General features: G+C 43.5%; 1 protein-coding gene across 5 annotated transcripts in view; it reads right to left on the bottom strand.

The window, feature by feature from the left end:
• Positions 1-27,811, bottom strand: part of ABTB3 (ankyrin repeat and BTB domain containing 3) — a 282,637-nt gene that overhangs the window by 67,876 nt on the left and 186,950 nt on the right. For all 5 annotated transcript variants that reach the window (XM_075938314.1, XM_075938306.1, XM_075938330.1 and 2 more), the window contains one exon: positions 10,152-10,304. In XM_075938314.1, coding sequence (XP_075794429.1) covers positions 10,152-10,304 — 153 coding nt within the window. The remainder of the gene's footprint in view (positions 1-10,151; positions 10,305-27,811) is intronic.

Raw genomic sequence — 27,811 nt, forward strand, 5'->3', positions numbered from 1 at the left:
CTCCGGGGCCGGGAGGGGGGCAGAAGAGTTTCCCTGGTGGTGCCCAGAGTGGCCACCAGGGAAAGCTGGGGAGGGCTAGCCTCCCACTAGTTCGAATTAAGTGGCTACACAGCCCTTAATTCGAACTACTTAATTCGAACTAGGCATTAGTCCTCGTGGAATGAGGTTTACCTAGTTCGAGTGTAGCGCCTATCAAAGTTAATTTGAACTAACGTCTGTTAGTTCGAATTAACTTTGTAGTGTAGTCATACCCTTATCTATTAAATATGTTATCTGAGCGCTTCGGCTCTTTGAGACTGCTCACCATGACCTTTGTCTAAAATGCAAAATGAAGGTAACGAGTCTGTAGAGTTGTTTGCTTGATTAGAACTTCATAAAGTTGTGGTAGATTCCACAATGATTTGCATCTTACTATTTTAATTCATTATGATTAAATGTTTAAGCTGTTTGCGGCAAAAAATTATCCTTCTTTTTCTGTTTTTGTACAGCACCTACCTCGCTGGGGTCCTGGCCCATAAATGGGTTTCACAGATGCTAATAATTATATTAATAAGTAACTTATTAATAATACTAATAATTAATTTAATTTAACTTTGTCACTGCTCCTTTTCTCAGGTTTTTCCTGAGTGAAAAATACTATACTGATAAATGTAATGAGATCACAATGTAAATGCCATCCAGAAACAATTGTGTTTTCACTAACAAGGATGGTGAAATTACTTCAGTCAGCCATTGCAGAAAGCCTGAGTTTAATTATTGCCAAAGGTGGAGAAGTGATCTAATTTTTTAAATTTGAAAAATAGAATCTTTTAAATAATTTTAATTAGGATCCATATTACACACTGAAATAAATACATTCTGGATATATGTCAATATAGATGTCATTCTCGTCAAGGAGATGAGGATAAATGAGTTACAGATACTGACACATCTATTAACGATGTGCTAAAATTACCAAGTTTGTATTCAGATTGAAATTTCAAAATACTCTTAATATTCTAGCCTCTTTATAAAGGCTAGTTGCAATTTGTAAAATTTGGATAAAACTTCTAATTTTGAATAATCCCAAAGCTTATGGGGAAGATTTTGTTTCATGCTCATCTCAAATAAGAAGAATTAACTCAATCCTTTCATAATCAATATGTAATACAATATGTTGTCTGTATTGTAACAACTATTTCATTACAGAACTCAAGCACATGGAATATTACATCAAGTAAAATCAAAGTGGGTTCCGTCCCTGACACTGAAAAGGCCTAGATTTAAATAATTCTTTATTATTATTGGCCTCAGATATCAAATAGGCAAAATAGGGTGAGATTCACATCAGGAAATCTGCACACTGCCTTTTAAGTATTCAAATTCCCTTCATCTTCTTGCATCATCTGCACCAAGGCACTGCTGGATTTTTTTCAAGGAGTTTGTTTGCAGCCACATACTGGGTTGGCATTTTTGTGCCTAATTACTGCAGCAGCCACCGCTGGTGTTAAAGGATTAGTCAAAATTTGTGGGAAGAACAAGGACACTCAAGGAGAGAGACATATACGCCAATTGCCCTTATTTAAGAGAGACTGTTCCTAATTAGAAAGAAAAATATCTTATTTTTCCACTCTGTCCCTCCAAAGAGCTCCCTCATCCAATATATATTAAGAGAGCTAAACCAAAAGCAATATTTTCCTCCTCCACAGCCCCTATTTATTCCAGTCAATTCAAATTCTTATGCTGCACCTTCACCATGGGATCTGAATGGATTCCAGAATTAAAAAATTAAATAAGGAGACTAATGACTATCAAATGCAGTTGCTCTTTATTTGCCTCCGGGGCAAATTCTGTGTGCATGCGCACGTGTGGTGTAGAGTAAATTAACATGCTACACTATGTTAGGGTATGTCTACACTACAGCGCTAATTCGAACTAACTTAGTTCAAATTAGTTAATTCAAACTAAGCTAATTTGAACTAGTGCATCTAGACCTAAAAACTAGTTCGAATTAGCGTTTTGCTAATTCGAACTAGCATGTCCACATTGAGTGGACCCTGAACAGAGGTTAAGGATGGCCGGAAGCAGTGCCGGCAGGGCATCAGATTAGGACTTAGAGCGTGGAGCTGCTGTCTCAAGCTAGCCGAGGGCTGTGCTTAAAGGGACCCGACCCCCACCCCGGACAGACAGTTCTCAGGGGTGCCCCGCTTGCAAAACAGTCCTGGCTTGGAGTGCCCGGAGTACCCACACTGGGCACATCACAGCACTCGGCCATCAGCCCGGCTGCACTTGCCGCAGGCTGCCATCTGGGGAGAGGGGGCAATCGGGGGGCTGCAGGAGAAGTTCCACCCCCAGAAGCCCGCAGAGCCAGCCCAGTCCTCCCCATCGGGGGCTCGTACTCCATTCCTCCCTCACATCCTTCCACTTACCCCCTTCCTAGCCCCCCTTCCTGATGTACAAAATAAAGGACACGTGTGTTCAAAAATAGAATCTCTCTTTATTGAACAAAACTGGGGGAGACTGGGAAAAGGAGGTGGGAGAGGGGAAGAGAGAGGGTGGGAGAGGGGAGGACAACTACAATGATGAGGGGTTTGGAACAGGTCCCATATGAAGAGAGGCTAAAGAGACTGGGACTTTTCAGCTTAGAAAAGAGGAGATGGAGGGGGGATATGATAGAGGTCTATAAAAGCACGAGTGGGGTGGAGAGGGTGCATAAAGAAAAGTTCTCCATTAGTTCCCATAATAGAAGGACTAGAGGACACCAAAGGAAAGGAATGGGTGGCAGGCTTCAAACTAGTAACAGAAAGTTGTTCTTCACAAAGCAAAGAGTCAACCTGTGGAACTCCTTGCTGCAGGAGGCTGTGAAGGCTGGAACTAGAACAGAGTTTAAAGAGAAATGAGATCAATTCATGGAGGTTGGGTCCATGGAGTTGTATTAGCCAGGGGGTAGGAGTGGTGTCCCTGCCCGAAGTTTGTGGAAGGCTGGAGAGGGATGGCACGAGACAAATGGCTTGGTCACTGTCTTCGGTCCATCCCCTCCAGGGTATCTAGTGCTGGCCGCTGTTGGCAGACAGGCTACTGGGCTAGATGGACCTTTGGTCTGACCCAGTACGGTCATTGTAAGCTCAGGGCTCAGGGTCGGGGGTCTCAGTGGACCCCCTTGATTTTCATGCAAACCCTGCTCCTGGGTGGCCAGGCTGGCAGCTCTCCTGCCCTAGACGGCCACTTTCCTGTGCCTAGTGCGGAGGTCGTGGACGAGGTCCACGATGTCTGCACTGGACCAGGCGGGTGCCTGCCTCTTGCGGTCCCGGGCACGCTCCCGGGAGTCGCCAGCCTGGTCCCGGGAAGAGGGGGAGGCCTGGGGGGCATCGGGTGGCTGGCTCGAGCCGTGCCAGGTGCAGGGTCTGCTGGCTGGGTGCTGGCAGGCTTGCACCTGGCACGGGCATCGTAGCCAGCCCGTGCCCCTTTAAGGGCTCCGGGGCCGGGAGGGGGGGCAGAAGAGTTTCCCTGGTGTTGGCCAGAGTGGCCAGCAGGGCAAGCTGGGGAGGGCTAGCCTCCCACTAGTTCGAATTAAGGGGCTACACACCCCTTAATTCGAACTAGTAAGTTCGAACTAGGCTTAGTCCTCGTAGAATGAGGTTTACCTAGTTCGAACTAAGTGCTCCGCTAGTTCGAATTAAGTTCGAACTAGCGGAGCGCTAGTGTAGCACCTATCAAAGTTAATTCGAACTAATGTCCGTTAGTTCGAATTAACTTTGTAGTGTAGACATACCCTTAGAGACAGAAGGCAGGGGAGGTAATATATTTTACTGGACTAACTTCAGTTGGTGAGAGAGCTAAACTACACTATCTGTTGTTTTTAAGGTAAGCAAGATCAGAGTGGCACCCCTTGTGTTTAGACTGGCACATGGGTTTATGCAGTGTTTATTTCCCACTAGAGAGAGTCACGTGGTGTGGGACTAGGCCCAAAGAAGGCTGCTTCTGTCCCAATGAGCTTGGGCCCTCAGGTAGACAAACCTATAATTCCTGAGGAACAGAGCCATCAGCTACAGCGATGGTTGCAGAGGGCAAGACAGTGTCTTAAGTATTCTGAGCCTAGTCCTTTGAACATAAGGACTGAGATGTTTAAATTGAACTCCCTATTGTGGGTGGGACAGAGAAATCAGTAGAGCACATAGGTGAGGTGTTCTTGGTAATCTGGTATTGATGAGGTTTGTGGCTGCCTTCTGCACCCATTGCAGTCTTCTCAGAGTTGATGTTTTGACCCGCAAATTGAATGCATTGCTGATAGGAAGTGAAACACCACTTTCATAGCCAGTTCATCATCCGTAAAGTTGGGGCCCACTCTCCCAGCAAGCATAGATTGTAGAAGATATCTTATGTGGCTTTTGCGCTAAATGAGCATAGTGTCAGCAAAAAAATCCAGTCAAACTCCCAAACTGCTGACTGTTTCGATGATCTGTAGGTATGCATACTCAGCTGGCAGGGGCTGCACTGTGGTGGCCAACTCTCTGAATCATTTCCCCCTGCTCACAGGTATAATTTCCACGAGGATTCAGCTTGTGCCAACTCTTCCTCTTGTGTATGCTGTTCTCAGCCAGGTGTTGGGATGACTGAGTCATCCTGGTGTTATCATCCACGGCTAAAGTAGATTAAAACAGGAGGGAGAGCTCTCACTACACCAACCCAGAAAAAGCAACCACTATTGGGAATTACTACTCCCCCAACCCAGGTTGAGGGGAGACAGTTGAGCTGCCTATCTCTCCATATGGCTTTAACCCTTAGACCTTGTCTATGATATGAGATAAGGTCAAATTTATTAAGATCCATTTTTAGTACCCAATTTTGTAAAATCAAAGGTGCATGTCCCCACTGCACAAGAGTTTGATGCTACCATTGACTTTGTCAGAGAAGCACTGTGGGTAAGCTATCCCACAGTTCCTGCTGACCCTTTGCATTCTGGGTTAGACTCCCAGTGTCCGGTGGTTCTGGGTACATGTCGTCAGCGTTCCATAATTCACTCATCTCCTTCATCTCCCTATGCTTGAAAGCAATGGCAAACACTGTTTCCATGCCCTTTTCCCCTGGTTATCCGTGCAGATGCCAAAGCAGGGTAAGCTTCGACCCTGTTCAGCAGCAAAGTACTACGGCAATCATAGCAATCATCTTGCGCCTTATGCTGCAGTATGTTCAGAGCCTAGCCAGGGCCCGCTGGAATGAGGAAGAATCTTCTGTGAAGCACTGGAGATGAGAAATTGGCAGATGCTGGCAGCATGCAATCCCCTTGACACAGTGGAAAGTTGGTTCAGAGGCCAGGAGACAATTACAGACTAGCAGGACTGCATAATGATGTGACTATGGGACAATCAGCAGTAGCTGCAAAACTTTTGCATGCATAAAACCACTTTCATCAAAGTTTGCAAATTGCTTTCCTGTGCTCTGAAGTGCAGAAATACCAGAATGAAACCTACTCTGACAGTTAAGAAGAGAGTGGCAATAGCCCTGTGGAAACTAGCAACACCAGACAGCTACTGGTCAGTTGGGAACCAATTTGGAGTAGGTAAAACTACAGTAGTTGCTGCTGTGATCCAAGTGGCCAAGGCAATCAATACCCTTCTGCTATGAAGGACAGTGACTCTAGAAAACGTGCAGGACATCATCACCCCTAATATCATTCTCTCATAGACACTAACCTCCCCTCCCACTCACCCCCCCCATTCTAAAATCCTGATTTGTCACTTTTATGTGTGTTCACTTTTTTTGATTGTATCCCTTTGGTATATATGGTCATGCCAATTTCTGCCACAATTTGATCTGAAGAAGTGTGTCTGGCCCACGAAAGCTTATCACCTAATAAACCATCTTGTTAGTCTTTTGGACTAACCCCCAATCCAGACTGAGGGCTGAGAGCCAAGCCGCAGCTGAGGCAGTTGTTGCTAATGAGGGCCCAGCTGTGGGCTATATACAGAAGGGCTCCTGGAGGGAAAGGGGAGCTTCCTGCTGCTGTGGATAGACAGCAGGAGGGACCTGGCTGCCAGGGAAGCAGAGCAGTGCTAGGGAAGGAAAGCAGGGCTGGGAAGCTCTGGCTAAGCAAGCTCCCAGGCTGCAGGGCCTGAAGCAAGGCCTGAGGCTACTGGGGCTGTGAGGGGCAGCCATGGTAGGCAAAGGCAGCATGTCCACACCCCTTTGCCAGTGATGAGTGGCCATTTCAGACTGCAGTTTGAGGCAGGGGCTAGATGAAGACTGGCAGTGGGTCACTGAGGCAGGGTGGGTACAAGGGAATGGAGTTTTCCCTGGGAGGAGAGCTGGGTGCCCCTTGGGAGGACCTTGGGGTGCAAAGCTGGATAAACACCCCCCCCCAGAAGGGGGCTCAGAGACACTGGAGTGGACACTGCTGGAGGGCAGTGTCCTGAAGAGGATGCCGTGGTCCAAGAATGACACAGGTCTGGACCAGAGGGGGAAGCGAGAACACGGGGAGACACCAGCTAGAGGGAGGTGTCTAGTGAGTCGACGAGCTAATTCCAGGGCTACCGGCTGGAGGCGCCAGGGTGGTGAGTCTGCTCCGTGACAAAGGGTATAGACTTTGATATAATCAGAATATCGAATCTTCAGACCATGGTATCATATTAATGATACGACTGCCTTCACACACATGCTTTAGCAAATGATAAAACTGACCCTTTCAGGTCTTGGGAAGCTGCAGATGATCCTTGATGCAAATATGACACTTGTCATCATTGCCTGAAGCAGCACGGGCTGAATAAACGGGTATATCACATTATCCTTTAGGTCCTCAGGCTGTTCACTACTCTCTGACCCAGATGATCTGCCCAGATCTTTTCCCAGAAGGGGAGAGTAGGTCAGCAGAACTGTGTCCCCTCCATATGTCCTGACTGCTTTCCTAGCCACGTTTCCCACTGCTCTTGTTGGGGCAGGAGAAATAATGGTTTTGAACCCAGTATAAAAGACTAGGAATATGATTTGTTGAATGGCTACTAGACAGGTCAGGCGCTGTGGATGGAAAATGGATTTGCAGGTAGGGGGCATCTAAATCTGTTGAGGAGCATGTTGCTGTCGATATTGGATTTGGATTGGTGAAGGAGAGCATTACACTGGGGGATGGGATAATACTGACCAACAATTCTCATTGATTGAAACAGACCCTAATTTTCTCCCTATGTCCCACAGAGCAGCAGAGTTTTCCCCAATCATTAAGATCAGATTTATCTGTTAGATACCAGGCAGGCAGCCATCTTATTCACTCCTTGACAGATTTCACTGCCTTCTTGTTGGATCCCCAGCTCTGGGCAGAAGAACACAACAGACAAAGAATGGAAGCTAGAAGGGAGATAGTGGGAGGAAGAAGAAAAGGAAATTTTGGGCTGAAGGAGAGAAAAATGGCTGAGATGATATGCAAAGAATCTGCAAAACCAACGGGGAGTCCTATGGCACTAAAGAATATCAGATTTATTTAGTCAAAATAAATCTGCTAGTCTTTAAGATGCCACTCACTCCTCATTGTTTTTGCAGATATAGATTAATACGGCCACTCCTTTGAATCTGGTAGGCGATTTCCTTGCTGGAGATTCAGTTAGGAAACTGAACAGTTGATTAAAAAAAAAAAATCTGAACCGAACCTGAACTCCAGGGCTTTTGAGATTCTCCCAACTTTCTTTTCTAGAATATGTATTGCACTGCAGAAGCCAATTTTGTCTTATGGTTTTGTAACACTAGTCCATGAAACAACATAGAGGAATGATGCAATGTCACAATGGTAGACCCAGGACAGAGAAGTAGCATGTGGAGAGTTATTTAGTTTCAGTTCCCTTTTTTTTTTTTTTTTTTTTTGTTTGTTTCAGGGGGTTGTTTTTTGCCTTTTGGACCAGTAAAAGAAAAGATCCTTAAGAAAAAACTGATAACATTTTCAGGCTTTGGGCTCCCAAAAGTTAGGATATTTCTATCGAAGTAATCTAAAAGGTATCAGACTACATACAAAAGCCTCCAGCTGTCTGCAGTGCCTCATCTTATTTGAAGAATCGCCCCTTAAAATATTTCAAAGCCTTGGCAACTATAGAATTGATGCTTGATGAGGACTGGGGAGATGCAAAGCTATTGCCGTTCAAAGGGGAGAAATGAAGGATGAGTACTTGAACTGGGTGGAAATGAGAAGTGCTGAAGGTCTGTACGGAGCACAAATAAAACATTACAAGTAGCAAGATTTCAAATTAACGTCTCGATGTTCTTCTTGGAGATCTTCCCAATAAGCAGCAGCCTTTCCTTTGATCTCCATATTATAGACATACTGTGCCCAATTCTCAGTTACACCAAGCAAACTTTACACCACTTTGGCAGTGTAAAGGGGGCTTTAAATGTTGCTTTCATATTCACTCGAGTAAGCTGGCAGGGCAGTATAACATGACCTGCGTTTTGGGAAATGGGAATGGAATAAAGCCCAATTTCAAGTAAAATAGACAACAGCAAATCTAAGGTAGCTCTTTTTTTCAAGAACGAACTTTTAATTTCTACCCTAATTAATTCTAGATGGTACTTTTCCGCTCTCATTCCAGACTGTAAGCCTACTGAAAAGTGGTTATATTATTTTTCTTTACAAACTGAATTCTGAATGGCTGCTTTGATTCAGCACCTATTTGTTCTCCATAATCAACCAGTTATCTGGGACAACCACAATTCACTCTTACCTAACCTGATTTTGAAACTTTAACTTCAGTTTAAATGGCATAAAGGATAAAAACCATCAGTATTTTTCTATACACATGCTAACTTAAAAAAAAAAAGTGGTCTATTTTTAATCACACGAAAATATGATTTTTGTTCTTTCACATTTTTTTTTTAATTTTCCAAGAGTCTTGAAGAAATAATATTGACTTATCTATAGTGGCATCAACCAGTTCAATCACGAAAGTTTTTTTAGTGGTACTTTTTTAAAATTAAGAACTTGATTGTCAAAGATGCAAAGTATCTGCAGACCACATAGACCTCAGCTAAACTAGTAAAATACTCAGTACTACTGACAATCAGGCCCAGGATATTTACCTTCACATGAAACAGTGACAGTCAATATTTAAATACAAACCTCAAAATTTAGCTTTTAAATTCAACATTTTTATTTCATAAAAGATACAGCTGCTGCCACCCAAGAAAGCAGTATTCCAATCTCAGAATATAATGGTATAATATTATGTGAAAGAGTATTGGAAAACCAGAGTCAGCAAAGTACATCTTCTATGAAGCAGGTTGTCTTACCTAATCCCGAATATAATTTCCATGCCTCTGTGTTGCAGGAAAGCATATATTATATATACACACACCACCTGAAAATGAGTATGAGTGACAGAGTTTGGAGAAATACGAGCTTGGGTTTGAATTCACTAGTCTCTAAGGTAGTGTCTGATGACTGGCAGCTACTGTGTGCTGAAGCTATTAAACGACTTTGATGAATAATTCCGCTTTTGACGGATTCATCAGATCTTTTCATATAAACCTCTAAAACAAATATAACCCAGAATCATGTGTGCACTAGGATGTTGTTCTATACATGCATATATGAGTAACACAAGGCAGCACATAGAGAACATACACAGAAAACATGTAGTTTAGAGCCTCATTAAAGACCATTATAAGGTCACATTTCACATATTTAAAAATAAAATTATTCAGTTTTTCAACATCATTGAATGAAACTGATTTCATGATCAGAAATGCGATTTTACTACAAAAAATTGGTTTTTAATCTGTAAATGTGCTGTGTAAACCATTACTGCAGAAAACAAGACAATATAGAATATTAAACAGCCCTGTGTATTACATCTCAGTATTTTGTAACAGGGACAGAGTGAAGCAGACTTAATTAGTTCAGCCTCTCATTATAAAGCAGAACCTAATGGTAAAAGACAAATCAAGATTTTATGAGCAGATTCAGAGCTTGATCCAGTTGTTAGGTATGCAGACACACATTGCCATGCAGCCAGTGAAACTGGCTCGCACAGGCATGTGAACGAATACAGTAGCTGATTTTACAAGACACACAGCAATGAGAATGAGCATTCTGCACCTCTGAGGACATAACAAAGCCCTGACTCTGCCAGTTAAATCACTGTCACTAGGAAAGAGCGACAGGTTTTTCAAATAATTATTTCTTTGCATGGACTTACTTCAACTGTCGAGGTTCACAGTCAACTCCAGGCAGTAAAAGCCTTGCTGCTTGCCGTACATCATCACTGTCCACAGAGAAACTGCGACGGTGCCCGGCATGAGCCACAGCAACTCTTATCCATTGCATCAGGGGTGGCAGCACTATGAATGGCCTGGAAGGAGCAAAACAGGAGAGCTAGTGCCATAAAGCTTTTAACATCAAGATTAGAGAGAGTGATCAAAGTAGCTCAGCACACTGCAGGCAGGTCTAACCCAGGCAGCTGACTTGCACCATTTCCAGCACAGGGAGAGGGGTGTTTTTTGCCCGTGAAACACAAACCATAGCTCATGAACTGCTTATCTTTGTGGCCCAACAAGTGGTTGCTTTAAGATCCACACATCTGCCAGGGAATCCACATGCTTCAAACTGGGTCTCAGGACAAGCAAGCAGAGCCTCACTCAAAGGAACACATCCCATTCTGGCTGATACCTGCATGTCAATCAGAACTTTCATCCCACCTTGGGGGGGATGGGGAGCAGAGGGAGGAAGAGAACCCTTGCACCTAACTGGGTAGTCAAGGGAAAGGGAGAAATGGTAGAAGTTGTGAGAAGAAGTTTCCAAATGCCACATTGTCTCAGACTGATGCAATGTCAGAATCACAAGATTATTACTTTGTGGCTCTGCAGCTCAGTGATCAAATGGCTCATAAATTGTTGAAGGCTGAGTATCACTGACCCCACTGTATTTCTGAGGTATCTGAGGGTTGCTTCACAGACCCTATTTTAAAAAGTTTACTACTGTTCAAATTAAAACTAATATAAATACAGGGCATGAAAATTGGGGAAATTATGTGCTACCATGTCCTGCTTTTCCCCCTAAATATTATGCTCAAAAGTCAGTTGTCATTGGGCTCATTACCCTTCTATAGCAGTACAGCAGAATGAAAATGCATTATTCAATTTCTTACCACCACTATTGAAGTTACAAGCACATTACAGAATAAATTTGGTCTAGCACCAATGAGGATGTGGTTTTTTTTTTTAACTATTGTAAAACTACTAGGAGATTTACCCAGCGTTGCTCGGGTCTTTAATTTGATTTTTATTTTTATTCAAGTAAATCATTGCTGTGGGGTGGGAATGAGGGGTTCAGCAAGCTGCCTTGGGGAGAGAGAACAACCCCAGCCCTCTTTCACCACAGCAGCTTGGGGCCAGATGAGAAGTGTCTCTTCATGGCTGCTGCAGGTCCAGTGGACACAGCCGGGGGAGGGCTATATATCCCCCAGCTAGGGGACAGACTGATAAAGACACACACACACCCTTACATATATCATAGATAGTAGTCCCTTTTTCCACCCCTGCTGCCCCAATGGAGTTATAGCTGTCCCAGTCCCCATCTCTGGCCCCTTGCTGCCCCCCTGTGGTCATTTTACAGCATAACTGTCCCCACTAGCAGATCCCTCCCTTTTCATTTTATGAAAAACAGTTGTATTCCAGGGAAATCCCATGGTCCTGGCACAACCAAACCCATACCTTGCTTTAAGGTGTGATAAGAGGAGGCTGCATACAAAATTTGGTGGTCCTAACTCCTACCATTTAGGAAGAGTTCTTGAACAGGTGGACAGACAGACAAACTCTCTCAAATACATGGTACATTATATTGACTTAACTATTCCTAGTATGCACACTGCCTTGTTAACACTACCCACCACCCTCAGCCATATCTGAATATGGTTTGAGCATTAGTATAGACAGGGCCAAAAGATGTGCAACTCCCATTCCCAGAAAGTCCATTCAGCACACTGTTCTACCAGGAGTAGATGCTGCTTTTGTACCTAAGCCTTTTGAGGAAGACTTTGGAAGTTTAATAACAAGAAAGGTAAGGTTTATTCTCCTCCCTCTTTCACAGAGCTTACATTCTTCTACTCTGTCTCTTTCTCCATCTTCCTGGCGGTGTCCTGGGAATTATCATTCCTAGACTCAAAGCTACAGAAAACACACAACAACAAACTTACAAACTGAGGTAGCTATCTGCATCTAGCTATATTCAACACACCCTTCCCATTGAGAATCACCTTTAAACAGTCATTTCCAACTGTTACTCGAGTCTGGTAACAAAGTTTTTCAATCTTTTAGGCCTGTAGTTCTCAAACTTAATTGCACTGCAATCAAGAGAGGGGGAGGGGAGATCAAAGTCTAATTCCCCCAGCGCTGCCAGGGCCACTGGGAGATGGGGGCGGAGGTGACCTGAGCCTCATTGCCCTGAGTAAAGGGGAAGGGGCAAAGTCAAAATCCAGGGGCTTTAGTCCCAGTAAGGGCCTGTAACCTGAGCCCTGCCACCCAAGGCTGAAATCCTCTGGCGTCAGGTGGTGGAGTTTGGGTCTTTGGCTTCAGGCCCAGCCTTAGGCCCTAGCAAGTCTAACACCAGACCTGGCGGGTCCATTAAAACAGGGTTGTGGCCCACTTTGGGGTCCCAACCCACAGTTTGAGAACTGCTGGTTTAGGCAGTCTCCCTTGTCTCCTACTTCTCTCAATACCTGGAGAGGCAGGAATGAGATTAGGCGATGGTGCTATCCTTACTGCTATAGATTGTCAATCATCGCTATCAGCATCATCACCATCTCAGAGAGGCAAAAAGTCATGAGAGAAGGCAAGGCACCTAGCTAGTCAATGGATGGCCTTACAAGACAATGACACCAGCAACCATAGAGATGTGAACTGTCCCTTGTCAAGGAATGGATTTTGGAAGCTGACTGTCTTTTTGTGCCTACACTTCTGAGAGAACAATTGAGTCACCTTGCATATGAAGGACAACTCTAACCAAATCACAATTGTGACAAGACTCCCGGAGGCCAGGAACACAGAAGCAGATTGAGGAACTAATCAAGAACTATATGATTTCCTTTCTTCTTTCACTCTCCCCCTTTCATTTGATGTTCTTTTTCCTTGCTTACCCTTCACTCTGTATTCCCTTTTCACAGAGCATTAAAAAAGCTCATTTGACTGAGTTCAGTGTCTACTGGGAAAATATTTTAAATTTTACATACACAATCTTACTCAGGAAGTACCCATCTTGGGACACCTGATTTAATAGGACGTTTAGCCCTTGGAACATTTTCTTCCCCATTCATAGCTTTTTAACTAACATGATTCCCTTTATTCTTCTGTTGAAGACTTTTCTTTGTACCAGTCTGTCATTAACATTCTTAAAGGGAGAGGTTTTCAAAAGTGCCTAACAGACTTAGGAGTCCAAGTACCAGTGACTTTCAAGGAGGCATATGCTCCTAAATCCTTCAGACCCTTTTGAAAATCTCCTCCTAAATTATTGAGTCATTTGCTGACTTGACATAGAATCATTTTCAGTTAAAAAAGTATCAGCCTCTAGTCTGAAGCGTGACTAATAGTTTTGGGGCCTTTACATTCTCAAGACCTTGCCACTGAATCCTGGAGTAGCTGACGAGAAAGGAATGCATCCTTCCAGGCTCCCAGGAGAAGATTGTTCCACGAACCACTTAATTTGTAATGACAGTAGTGATGGTGGTCAGAGCTGGGAGAGAGCCTGTGTGACTACAACTGCTGGCTGCTTTAAAGAAAAGCTGCTGGGAATATTGTAAAAAACATCTGGCTGTAGTGCAAACAGTTCTGATTAGCATGTGTGCTTGTGGCTGAGCAGAGAAAGGGGCTGAGGTTTGGCCTTTATACCTCCCAATCCAGGATGGGTACGTCTACACAGCAGTGTTATTTGGGAATAACGTCAGGATATGCTACAAGCAGTTATTTCAACAATGTCAAAATCATGTCGAGCGGGAGCACATTTTACTCTGACTCTTGGAACCCTCATTTTACGAGGAGTAAGGGAAGTTGGAGGAAGAGTGCTCTAAATCGGACTTCCTGCTGCGTAGACAGTGCCAAAAGCCAAAATAAGCTATTTTGACTTAAGCTACGCAATTGACGTAGCTCAAGTTGTGTAGCTTATTTTGGCTTTCGCCCTGCTGTGTAGATATGCCCCAAGTTAACAAACAATAGATAGCTGAGGGAGCAAACAGAGCAAGGAGCTGGCCTAAAGAAGCTCAGAGATAATTCACCTGATGTAAAGAAAGTTGAAAAGCACCAGAGACCTTGACATCTTGTTTAAACCTAGTCAAAGCAGCCCAAGCAATAAAGTGGTAAATAAAGTTACCAAACAATAAGTTGAAATCAGGGTGGGTTAGTCCCATATAGCCTGTGAAGCCAGCAAGCCAATAGCTATATAGTCCACATAAAGAACTCCCAGTTTATTGCATCATAAACTAGTCACTCAGGATTCAAGCACTAGCTGAACTAGATTAGAACCACTGCACACCTGGTTACAGAACTCTGCAACTTTGTCCTCACCCACAACTACTTCAAATTTGGAGACAATTTGTATCTTCGAGTCAGCGGCACAGCCATGGGCACCTGCATGGCCCCACAATATGCCAACATCTTTATGGCTGACCTTGAACAACATTTCCTCAGCCCTTACCTGCTAGCACCCTTATTCTACTTACCTTACATTGATGACATCTTCATCATATGGACCCACGGGACAGAGACCCTTGAAGAATTTTTCAGAGATTTCAACAACTTCCACCCCACCATCAACCTCAGCCTGGATCAGTCCACACAAGAGATCCACTTCTTTGACATTACAGTACAATTACATGATGGACACATTTCCACCACCTTATACCAGAAACCTACTGACCACTACACTTACCTTCATGCCTCTAGCTTCCATCCAAGACACATTTCTCAATCTATTGTTTACAGCCAAGCCCTAAGATACAACTGGATTTGCTCGAATCCCACTGACAGAGACAAACACCTGCAGTATCTATATAGAGCATTCTTAAAACTGAAATATCCACCCAGAGAAATGAAAAAACAGATCAACAGAGCCAGAAGAGTACCCTGATATGAACTACTTCAAGACAGGCCAAGAAGAGAAAACAGAATTCCACTCATCACCTATAGCCCACAACTTAAACCCCTCCAACGCATTATCAACAATCTACAACCTATCCTGGAAAATGACCCCTCAAAGGTCTTGGGGGAAAGGCCAGTCCTCACCTACAGACAACCTTCCTAATCTCAAACAAATTCTTTCCAGTAACCATGCAGCACACCTCCATTATAATCATCCAGGAACCCACCCCTACAATCAGCCCCAGTGCAAACTCTGTCCACACATCTACACAAGTGATTTCATCACTGGACCCAACCACATCAACCACTACATCGGGGGCTCATTTAACGGCACATCCACTAATGTGATCTGTGCCATCAAATGCCAGCAATGCCCCTCTGCCATGTGTATTGGCCAAACTGGACAATCTCTACAGGAAAGAATGAATGGACACAAATCAGATATCTGAACATGCAACACACACAAACCTGTTGGAGAAATGTTAACCTGCCTAGGCATTCATTAATGGGATCTCAGAGTCACCGTGTTGTTTCAGGCCAATTCCACAAGCCAAATACACAGGGAAGGGTTGGAACTTAACTTCAATTACAAGTTTGATTCCTATCACAGAGGTATGAATAAAGACATTGGCTGACTAGCACACTACTTTCTACATCCTAATGACTTAACCAACTAAACAATGGGTACTTAGAGAAGGTGCAAACTGTTCTTATCGGCTACTTGTAACTTGAACACTCTAATTCGCTTCCCCCCCCCCTTCCTTTTTGCCTCCTTCCCTTATTTATTCTTGGAATGGACAGAAATGGGGCATACTGTTATCAATGGCAGAGAACTGCAAGAAAGATGTCCCAAAGGCTACGTATCAAAGGCTACTTGGAAAACTCATGTTGAGTGCTGCAAAAGCTGCCTTTTCTGAAACACTACTAATCTCTCATGCAGTAACAGCAAGGCAAAGGGAGACCAGGAACTTTCTGTAAGCACTGGAGAAGATGGAGCATAAGTAGAACTGAAACTAATCAAGCACTTGGGAACAACTGAAGGAAATGAGAACCAAGAGTGAAGGAATAGTTATCACCTTGTCAATGGGAACTAGACTGCTGCCTTTGAAAATGAATATACTCGGGGCAGATTGTTTAAAGAAAGCTGGAAGATGCTGAAGTTTACTCAGGTCAGTAGTACCTAGGGTTGCCAGGTGTCTGGTTTTGAACTGGACAGTCCAGTATTTGAGCTTTCTGATTGGGAAACAAATTGAAAAAATATAAATGAGAAAATATAAATGTCCAGTATTTTCTAAATAAAATGTATTGTAGATTGTGATGTAATGTCAAGTGTGTCCGCTATTTTTGTTGAAACCATCTGGCAATCCTAGTAGTACCAGCCATCCTAATAGTAACAATCATATGTATTTGAACACCTAGCTGAAAGTTGAAAATTTACTGTAAGCTACTGGCAGTAATCCTGGGGAAAGCAAGCATTCTCAGCACCATTATGAGCAAAGAGATTGTGTCATCAAAGAAAAAACAATAAAAGGAGGCCAGTTTATCAGAGAGAAGAGCTACAGAAATTGGTGCACAGCATTGAAAGCTTGTAAATTGCAATGGCTGCATAAAAATGCTCAGCATGGGTTGCAGACACCAACATAATTACATCCAAAACATTCTACAAAGGAAATAATTAATAGGAAACTACATTTTAAGCTACAAGCAAGATGGGGAAAAATAAGCTGAGTCATAGAAATGGCCATTTGCATTTACCTAATTTTCTGGTGCAAATCATAAGACACAAAGAGGGCAGGGTAGTACTGTTTAAATGGGACTTTAAACTTACTCTAAATGGCAGCAGAGTTGTTCATGCAATTGAGCCTGTAACTGGCCTTCTTACTGCCCCTCTCTGCTGCAATTCAAAAACATGACAGCCAGCAAAGAACCTGTCCCATTATATTTATGAACAGGCAACAGGGTTTACAGGCATCTTAGCCATACTACTATAATATTTTACACTCTTTCTTGTTCTTACATTTTGAAACTTTTTATGAAGAAATAAAACTAAAATGAGCATTGGCTATTTCATAGAGTAAAAGCCTAAAGAGAGCAGCAACAGTATTTTATGGAAGTTGGCAGAACATTTTGTTTGCAGTTCCCCTACATATACAGAGATGAAGAATTTATTCATTATTTTTCATGAAGGGAACACACAACATGGCATATTTCAAGAGTCATCAGGATTTGTTTTTTGAGGGACAACGTGGAACAATTATGTACTGAGGGACAATGAGGAACACGAAATTATCTTGTAGACTGCATTTTCCATATAACATGATGTTTCCTAATCACTATGAAAGAAATACAATTATGCTCAGGTATTGCACTATTAAAAGCAACTGGTTTATCTTTGCTATGGAAAAGAAGACTATGAGAAAGAGAAATTGACTGCTGCATTATTTTGCCTCTGTATTCAAGAGCAAGCAGGCATCACACTTAGTCACCTGGGCTATTCTTTTTGAAGTGTATAATTAAGTTATTGTTATAGCAAAAGAATTAATATTTTGGACCAGATTCTAATTACACAGTAGGCAATATCTAGAGCAAGATCATTGGCTTCAATCAGGATCAGATTCTGGGCTCTTTGGCATTAGATCCCATTTCAGGACTGAGTCACTATTCAGAACAGCTCTTCATTTTGAGCTTGGGCTTATGTCCCAACCAAGTCAATGTGCTCAGGGACTGTCCTGAACAGAGATGGATGTAAGCATTTGTTTTCCTGACCTGAGGCCTAAGTGATGAAAAGTAGATTGTGCCTTCAGACCTGGATGCAGAGGGGGAGTTCCATGTGCAGATGCTCCCTCTCCTGTGTGTGCTGCTGGGGGAGGGAAGGAAGAGATGCATAGACATTTCTAGTTCACTGCTCCTATTCCTTTACAAGGAGTGGAGAGTGCTCAGTCTTCCACTGTGTGAGGAGAGGCCAATGAAGACAAACATCATCCCCCTCTGACCTAGCTGAGATTGCCTAAGAAACATAATACAACCTGGGCTGCTCTGAAGGTGACTGGCCACCCATCTTCCCAACAGTACAACAGGGGAGTAGCTTTGTAAGAGGATCCACTGGAGAATTTCAGGTTGACAGGTGCTGATCTGTTGCCCTCCTCATGCCAATTTACACCCTGCGTTATCCCTCTGAAATTCAATGAGTTGCCCAAGTCAGGTCCGACTACGAGGCATCACCTTATCTGTTCACGAGGGCACTGCAAATGTTCCAGATTCATCCTCGAATCTGGGGCCAATGCCAAGCCAGCATGAAACATTCCTTTCCCCATATATTACCCACCCCCTTGTCCCCGCTCACCTGTAGAGAGACAGTGCTAGAAAATGGCAAATAAAAAAAAAATCACCCAAAAAATGCAGATTCAGGTTGACAGAAACACTTCATGAATTCATATGAAATTCGCCATGTTGTTACAGACGGAAAAAGACATTTGGTTCTCGGTTGAACACAACATTTTGTTTGATTCAAAATGGATGTTACTTTTTCAAAAATTTTGTTCTGAATTGCTCCAAAATTATTTTTATTTCATACTTCGGCTGGATCACCAAGCCAGAAAAACTGGTTATTTACACAGCTCTCCCCTAGGCACCCCATTTCTTATATGTATCTTCTGGGAAAGTTCAGTGGCAATATTACCTCTAACTTTTTCAATCCACATGCGGAATACATTTTGTTATGTGCACCCAGGCAAGTGCAGATGTGCATCACCCGTAGGAACACGGGCTGCCAGTTGTGTGTGCAGAGGGCACTCTGCTAATTAGGTGGGCAGCATTTGAATCTCTCCTGGGTAGCTGCCCAAGTGCTCAGCTTACAGGGAACACTGCTCAGTGGCCTGCTATTTGCCGCCTTTCCAGATAGCTGCAGGGAAGAAAGAGCTGGCAACTTCCTCCTCTTCATGTGGCAACTGGAGAATCTGCTCTCCTGTCCTATGTCACACTGGTCCCCAAATCTCCCTTAGATCTGGCAACATGTCACCCTTCCATTTTTCTCCCCTGACACACACTTTCTTCAGAGTAGAGACAGAGCAGGGACACAACTCATCTACCAGTGCTCCCACATATCAAGTGTTTCTTATTTCTGGGGGCTGACACACTCCAGAGTGACCATATGGAATGGGCTGAACTATAAAACACTAAATCCCTAAGACAGACATTAAAATGGGTCCTGGATGTAACACTGGATCTATTAATTAGTCATGAATAGAGGGTTGCATCCTTTGCTCACCATGCTCACCAACCCCCCCCTCTAGTTTAGGGGTAGGTGTCTGGCCGGAGAGAGGGGGCAGGAGCAGGCTGGAGGTGCAGAGTCTCGATGGAAGGGGTGAGGGGGCTAGAGGGTTTGGGCTTAGAGGGCGGAGGGGATCCAGCCCCAGCACTTCCTCTCCGGTGGCACAGCCCCCGCCCCCCCGGAACCGGAGCTGAAACAGCCCATGGTCAGAGGGGACAGCACCAAGGCTGGCCACAGCAAGCGGCTGAGGACGGAGGCAGAGGTTGGTAGCAGTGGCATGGGGATGCAGATGATGTGTGTGAGAGAGAATGAATGTTATGTTAGCTATGTACGATGTTGTAACAAATCCCTTTTCCTTACAATATGCAATTTCCCTTGAAGATGCTCCTAAAAGCTAACAGTCTATCAAGATGTACAGTGTTCTTGCCTCACTGTTTCCAAGCACACTCAGAGTTTTAAAACTCCCTTCTGATTTATATGTGGTCTCAGGCTTTCTTTTTTGGTTAATGTTAGCAGTGGCAGTATAAACAACATACAAGCAGGCAAAATGGATAGCTAGAGGAGAATGACAAATGTGTATTCTAATGTATAATATGATATTTCATTATTTTATATGGGTCTAAAACTCAGTTTTTAAAGAAAAATGAAGCTATAAGTATCTTTAAATCTTTGTACAGGCAGTCCCCGGGTTACGTACAAGATAGGGACTGTAGGTTTGTTCTTAAGTTGAATCTGTATATAAGTCGGAACTGGCGTCCAGATTCAGCCGCTGCTGAAACTGACCGCCAGTTCTGACTTACATACAGAATCAACTTAAGAACCCCAAGCGTCCCCAAGTCAGCTGCTGCTGAAACTGATCAGCAGCTGATTCCAGGAAGCCCGGGGCAGAGCAACTCTGCCTCGGGCTTCCTGTAGTCAGCGCTGGTCAGTTTCAGCAGCGGCTAAATCAGGACGCCTGGGGCAGAGCAGCTGGGGTGCTGCTGGGTTGCTCCAGTAGCGCCGCTCCTCGGCACTACTGGACCAACCCAGCAGCTCCCCAGCTGCTCTGCCCCAGGCGTCCTGATTCAGCCGCTGCTGAAACTGACCAGCAGTGGCTGAATCAGGACCAGAGCAGCAGGGGTGCTGCTGGGTTGGACCAGTAGCGCCCAGAGCGGCGCTGCGGGACCAACCGGCAGCACCCCAGCTGCTCTGCCACAGGCGTCCGGAGAAAAGCCTAGTCTGCTGGGGGGGGGGGGGGGCGTACTAGCTGCGCCCCCCACACCACAGCAGACCAGGAAGACACGGGCGGCGGACCGAGACGCACCGTGGTCCCGCCACCTGGGTCCTCCACGGCTTTGCTCCCCGTCTCCCTAGTCTGCTGGAGACCAGCAGCCCAGGGAGACGGGGAGCAAAGCCTCTGAGGACGCTGGCAGCGGGACAGCCGCGGGGCGTCTGGGCTGTCCCGCTGCCGGCTTCCCCCGCGGCTTTGCAAAGCCTCAGGGAAGCCGGCAGCGGAGCAGTCCAGGCGGCCTGGGCTGCCTCGCTGCCCGAGCCCCCCCGCAGCTTTGCAAAACATTATTTGAGTTAAGGACCTGAGCAACGCTTAGTAAATCTTCTAGTTACATATATGAACAGATGATTATTAAACAAATTATTAGAGAAAGGGCTGGGATAGTGGTTTGTACAAGGCACGGAACAAGAAATTCACAAATTTTAATCTCAGCTCAGACATGTTTCCCATTGTGACCTGGAGCTAATTACATACCTGCTTTAGATTCACAAACTGTAAAACGGGGTCAGTAATATGTATTTACTTACTTTCTAGGGCTACCCTGAGGTTTAATTAGAGGACGGTCTACATTCAGCAAAGATATGACTAGTTTTTGCAAAGGGGAACATGTGTGGCATAAGCTCAATAGGAGTATGGGTGGCAGAATCTAAGTACTGTTACTTAGTTAAAAGAAAAAGCAATCAAAATAGTTACCCAGAGAATTGGAAAGAAGATCATAATTAAGAAATAAATTTTCTACCTATGCTATTAACAGAAAAGTTATTTTTGATTACAGTCTTGAGCCAGTAAGTCTAAAGTCATGAATGAGAAGCCACTTTCATTTTAAGCCTTGATTCTTATGGAGATAACGTTTCCTCCTTTCTTTTCAAAGTGTTCTTTTAATTGAAATCTTTCACATTGTTCTCAACTCAAAAGGTTCATTTAAAGTTAGAAAATTTGATAATACGCTAATGGACCATTGTTAAAGTTACCAGAGCAAGGAAAAAATGTTCTTCCAATTATTAATATATTTTCAGATGCCTTTTTGTGTTCAAAATGTTTCATATTTATATCTTCAGTTACAATGACCCTAGTCTTCACGGAGCACAGTATTTTTGACATATGGGTCCTGATTCCAGACTGGGATCCAATCATATGGAGTGTGTCTAGACTACAGGGTTTTTTTCCAAAAAAGGGGCCTTTTTTTGAAAAAACTTCCCCTGCGTCTACACTGCCGCCACGTTCTTTCGAAAGTAAATCGAAAGAACGTGGCAGTTTTTTCAACCACGGGAAACCTTGTTTTACGAGAAAGAATGCCTCTTTTCGAAAGAGCACTTTCGACTGCCTGGGTGCTCTCTTTTGAAAAAGTGGCTTGTTTTTTCGAAAGTACGGGTTGTAGTCTAGACACTCTCTTTCGAAAGAGGCTTGCAGTCTAGACATAGCCATGGATATTTGTATCAATTATGTTAATGACATATGGGTCCACTCTGACACATAAGTCTATGCTAAGTGGTAGATTCCAGTAACCAGAGCCCTCGTTAAGAATAATCTACGTTAAAATGTTTGAATGCATATTCTCTACACACAGCATAGTATTTTTATTTAAAAGATGAATCCTCCTTTTACTTATGCAGACCAGTGTCACGGAATTGACTACGGTTGGAACTGTCAGAGGAGAGAATTTGGCTTATGTTTTTAACATACCGAGATTTCAATACTCCTGTCTACACGGGTATATGGGGCGCGTGTCAATATTAGACTATGCAATCCCTCTTTTACCTTCTTGTTTTAAAAACACAGATGAAATGTTAAATAAAAGTCTACATTAATGCATGTTGAGATTTTAAAAGCAAAAAAGAGCCAAAGAAATGGTTCTTATAGGAAGTGTAACTGATACATTGCATAGATATTTTGGCATAAAAATTAGCACTGTACAGAGATATAAATACACTGAAAGAAACCAGAGTTACAGTTGCTTTAGGGAGTAGAACTTTGAATGTTCTGCATTATGTGCTATGTCTGTTAATATTGCATTAATAGAGTTTTCTGCATTTTAAAAAATAGAGCAATCACAAGGACAGCTTAAGTCTAGCTTGATAAATTAGATTTAGAGTACAGCACAAGCTCAGCAAGGATATACTATCTGACAGCTGAGCTATAAACACTGCCTAAGATATTTTCCATAACATGTGCAATCTAGCATACAGTTGGCAGCTGCCAATACCATTACTTGTGAAGACATTAAAAAATGGAAGCTTGGTGTTTAGGGTGGAAAGATAAAGAGAGACATAAAAGCTGAATTTAGGACTTTCTTTTTCTAGTCCCTGGATGAAACTGTAGCTCAGGCATGTCCAAAGTCCGACCCGCGGGCCAATTGCGGCCCGTGTTCCGGTTTAATACGGCCCCACAGATAATTTGGCAATATCTATCTTTTATGGCCCCCAACGAATCCATATGTATTGAGATGAATACATTGTAAAATCTCAGTTAATGTCAGTTGGTCTAAATCAGTTATAAATATATTTGGACACAACATGTATACTTGGTGTTATGTTCCTGTTCATATTTTTTTAACTTAAAAGTTGACAACCTTTATTACCAATAATATGTAATGTACTTTACAATGTTCCTGACATATATTTCAGCTTCCTGGATTTTTTTTTTCATCTGGCCTTCAGATATGAAAGGCAGAGTGATTTAACACCTGTTTAGATTTGTCATCCATGTGACGAAATGAAAAGTATGCCGTTTGCAATAAACATTGCATAAAATAGTTAATTTGCATTTAATTTTAATGGTTCAAAGAATGTCAGGCAAAATGGTCGGCCCTCACGCATGTTCACTTCATCAAATCTGGCCCTCTTTGAAAAAAGTTTGGACACCCCTGCTGTAGCTCGACTGAAGTCAGCTGGAGTTTTCAATAGGGCCAGGATTTCACCATCTGACTTTTTTTTGTTAAATAAATTTCTCATAGTTTGTTACTAGAAGATTTACCAGGCATTGCTCAGGTCCTTCAGGGCGCTGAGGAGGTGGGGGGTTGAGGACAGGAATCTGGGTGTGTGGGGGGGGGCGGTGGGGGGAGGGTGCAGGAGGACAGGAAGCTGGTTGTGTGTGTTTGTGTGTGAGGAGGGTGCAGGAGTCAGGGTTTGGGGGTGAGTAGAGACTCAGGGCAAGTGTCTGAGGGTGTAGGGTTGCAGAAGTCAGGTTGGGGAGGTGAAGAGGGGCTCAAGGCAGGGGGTTGAGTCGGGGGGGATGTGCTGGAGTCAGGTTTGGAGTATGAAGAGGGGGATCAGGGCAGATGGACAGATTTGCTCACTTGCTTGGAGACAAACAAGCTCTTTCAAATATATAGTAGATTTATCTATGAGCCGGATAATTTGCTCCACTATTCTTGGCCTTTACTCAGGCTTGGTCCACCAAAACATTTTGGACCAGTATCACAACTTCTGTTGGGGCACATCTTTTTTTTTTATATCTGTACAACCCCTACTGCAGATGCAACTGTATCAGCATAAAGGTGTTCATTTCATTCTTATTCCACACTAGCTGAGGGACTTTATCAGAATAGCTTAAAGCAATACAACTTGTGTGTAGACAAGGTTGGGGATACTATTCAGATTGAGAATGATTTTGGTGTATGTTGCCCAAACCACTGCACCACAAACAACAGTTCCAGTATGAATGGAAGGAAGGTAAAATTGCAATAAACTAAACTTTGTAATGGACTCCTCAATGCTCAAAGACAAAATAAGATTCTGTACTGAAAACGGGACTAGAACCAAACAAGGATCTAGCAAGTCAATTAAGGCTTGGAAGGAAAACACAAAGGCAGCCAAACAGTACAATGAGTTAATGCTTGGCCGCAGAACAAGGACAGAAGAAATGCTAGAAAGGAAGCACTATAAGCTGGTGAATACAATTAAATGATGGTTCTAAAATGAAAGAGCTACTCATCTGCCTTTTTCAATGAGTTGTTAATGAGTAAAGAAATTCTATAGACTATGAGAACCTTGTCAATAAAGCTGTGGATAAAAAGTGGGTAACGAACTATTTAGGAAAAAGAAACATTGCACACTCTGTGAATACAGATGCCATGGCCTCCCAGGTTGAAAGACAGACAGACAGACACAGAGAGACAGACAAAGAAAGAAATTCCCAATGAGGCATCTTTTGTTCATCTATCTTTAATCCCTGGTAAAATAATGGAACAAATTCACCAAAATAATCAACAAGCATCTATGGGAGGAACAATAAAACAATAAAACAGGTTTCATAGAGGACAACTCATACCAACACAAATGTGATTAAATTACAAAGGGACTGATTCTGCCATCCTCACTCCACCAGTATTGTCCTTGCTTTTAATGGAAATGCTTGTAAAGTACTACTCAGTTCACCCATGTGCAGAGGGTCAGCAAAAGGGGTTTGATTCTCCATTCCATCCAAACTTCGACTGGACAGAGAGGAGGGGGAGCTGCAGGCTGATTCACAGACACCCAGCACCAACTCAAGTTAGGGCTGCAGAGAAATATCCCCAATCTATACCAGTGCCGGATTGGGCATAAAGGAGTGCCATTCTCACAGGCCTCCTCCTCTCCCTTCTTATCCCACCCATGTCGCACCATGGAGTGCTCCAGCACACCCCTTCTCTCCCTTATTTCAAAGGTGCAGGGAAAGCACAAAGTTGCCTTAGAGAACCAGAAAATCTGGCCTAAATCCTCTGCACCACTTAAATCACACTTAAGAGCTGGCAGAAGGGTGACAGAACCCAAGGTGGCAGGCACCGAGACATAGCATTGCCCATCCACTGCTCACTTGCTTGACATGAAAAGCCTGCTCTCCTCCACAGCTGCCTGAAACCATGACCTAGGCAAGTCCACTCCATCAATGCACAGGGTGCAAAGGGCCTTTTCCCCCAGAAAGGCCATGTAGGACCAGGTATAATCTACTCCTAAATAAACAGCTAGACCATGACTGATATGTGTACATTGACGGGCAGACTAGCCATCCATTGCTTTTCATTATTATATGCAATGTATAGAGTGATTATTTTAATTATACATACATTACATATATGACTTTTTGTCATTTGAAGGCCTTGCAAAGGACATACTTCTAGGAGGGATCTGAATGTAGAGATAGCAAGTTAACTGGGCATGAAAATATGCAGAAGGCTGATACAAGGCTTATGCATTAGTCAAGTCCCACTTCAGCCCATACATAAATTAGGACACATGCAGTGTATCGGCTCTGTAGCAGTTCTCAGGATGGGGTTAATTTCATTCACTCCCTCTGCCTTCAAATTCATCATGGGTTCATCAGAGAAGGATGGTTTTCTGTGAAGGGTTCCACCATGACACACACAGGCTTATCATGAAATAAAAATGTGAAACTGAGACTGGGACTCAGACAGGAGGGGTAAGTTGGATACAGCATAGGCATCAATAGGGAGAATAGGATGAAATAAGAGCAGAGGGGAGAGAGGGGTAGAACTGTGTAGAACAGAGCCTTCTGTGAGAGGATGGCCAAAGTATTTGGATTGTATTCTCACGTTTAACATGCGATAAAGGCAATCCCAATAAAATATAAGCTGTTCCAGCAAAAATTGCATAATTGGGACATGAACCACTTTTTATAGCTTTATTGCACAGACCGTTCAAGACCAAGATGACAACTCCTGTGTAGTACCAAGCAACCAATAAGATGATTAAATTACTTAATATTGCCAATTTTTTTCAAGCATTCAAGAAATCATGAGGTTGGCTTAAAAGTCGTAAGACTGAAAGATAACAAATGTGGATGTCTATTTATTAATGTTCTCTTTTTTTGAGCCCTTCGGATACACTCGAATCACATTTTCCAGCTTTTTTCTGCACACGTGAATACTAGATACTTGCTTTTCAAAAAATTAATAAATGCTGGGATTTTCATATAATCCTTGACTCTAAAAGATGGAGTTTTACGAAAAAAACGTACTAAATATCAGGAGACTCCTAATAAACTTCTGATAGTTGCCAACACTCTTCCCCCCCCCTTTAGTTATTATCTCTCTCTCTATATAAAAGTTTTTCCTGTCGCGTGACATAACGACATCATCAGCCTCCTTGAAAGCAGAGTCTCAGCGTCTTGCTTTCTTATGCTTCAACGAGAACCAACTGCGAAACTGAGATCTGTCTGTAACTTGTAGAACGTGAGCAACAGACCAATTAACATTTTTTTCTATTCAGCTTTGTTCACTTTTCTATATAATCAGTGCAAAATTAAAAGGCAAAAGCAACCAGAGAGAGGGTGGTTGGTGCGCATACAGAGCGCAGCCCCCTAGCAGCCTATTAAGATAAGTATAGTGCACTCATCTTCATTCACTTCATTAAAAATAGCTGAATACAGAGAAATACTCCATAAATACAATGGGCCAGATTTATTCAAAGATTAAATCTGGTCCTACATATCCATACTGAAAGATCTCTGGGGAAGGCACCATCATTTTGGTCTGTGTTTCTGCAGCAGTTTGCCCAGTGTGGCTGCAGTTACGGCAACACAAATAAATAATAAAGACTACAGGCCAGATTCTCTGCTGCATGCAGCTTCTGCAGCAGGTATTGGCACTAAAACCTCTAGGGCAGGGACCTAGTAGATGATGTGTACTCCAGCCCCACAGGGGAGCAGCGTGGGGACTGGAGTGTCAGCGCAGGCTCACCAATGTTGGTGGGGGGGAAGGGGAATTGAGTCTCGGGTCCCAGATCCAGGCAAGCTGGGGGCCGCATCCGGCCCCCGGGCCTGGGGTTCCCCTCTCCTGCTCTAGGGACTCAGGAAGCTGCATGCAGAGAGAGCAGGAAGAACTACCAGGGAATCAGCTATAGCTCCCTGAGTACCTAGGAGTTTCGGTGCCAATAACAGTGTATTTTACAGAAGCCGAGGAGCTTCTCTAAACTGAGCAATCAACCAGCTTCCAAGAGGTCACTCATAAGTGGAGTGCGGCTAGAGCACAGTGCATTCTGGCCACATCTTCTTCCTGTCCCTCTCTGCACTCCTTACGTTGGCATGGAAAGAGAGTGGCAGTGGCTTCATGACACCTGAGGACTCCACCATGCCAGAGAAACGTTCCCATGCCCAGATGTACTCAGTTCCCAGAGTGGTAACAAAGGGATCAGAGAAGAGGTAGAAAATCTAGCCCTTCCTTTTTCTTCTTTTTGTTTGCCTACATAAAAGCAATT

The sequence above is a fragment of the Pelodiscus sinensis genome, chromosome 1 (genome assembly GCF_049634645.1).
Source record: "Pelodiscus sinensis isolate JC-2024 chromosome 1, ASM4963464v1, whole genome shotgun sequence".
In the NCBI taxonomy this organism is placed as follows: domain Eukaryota; kingdom Metazoa; phylum Chordata; order Testudines; family Trionychidae; genus Pelodiscus; species Pelodiscus sinensis.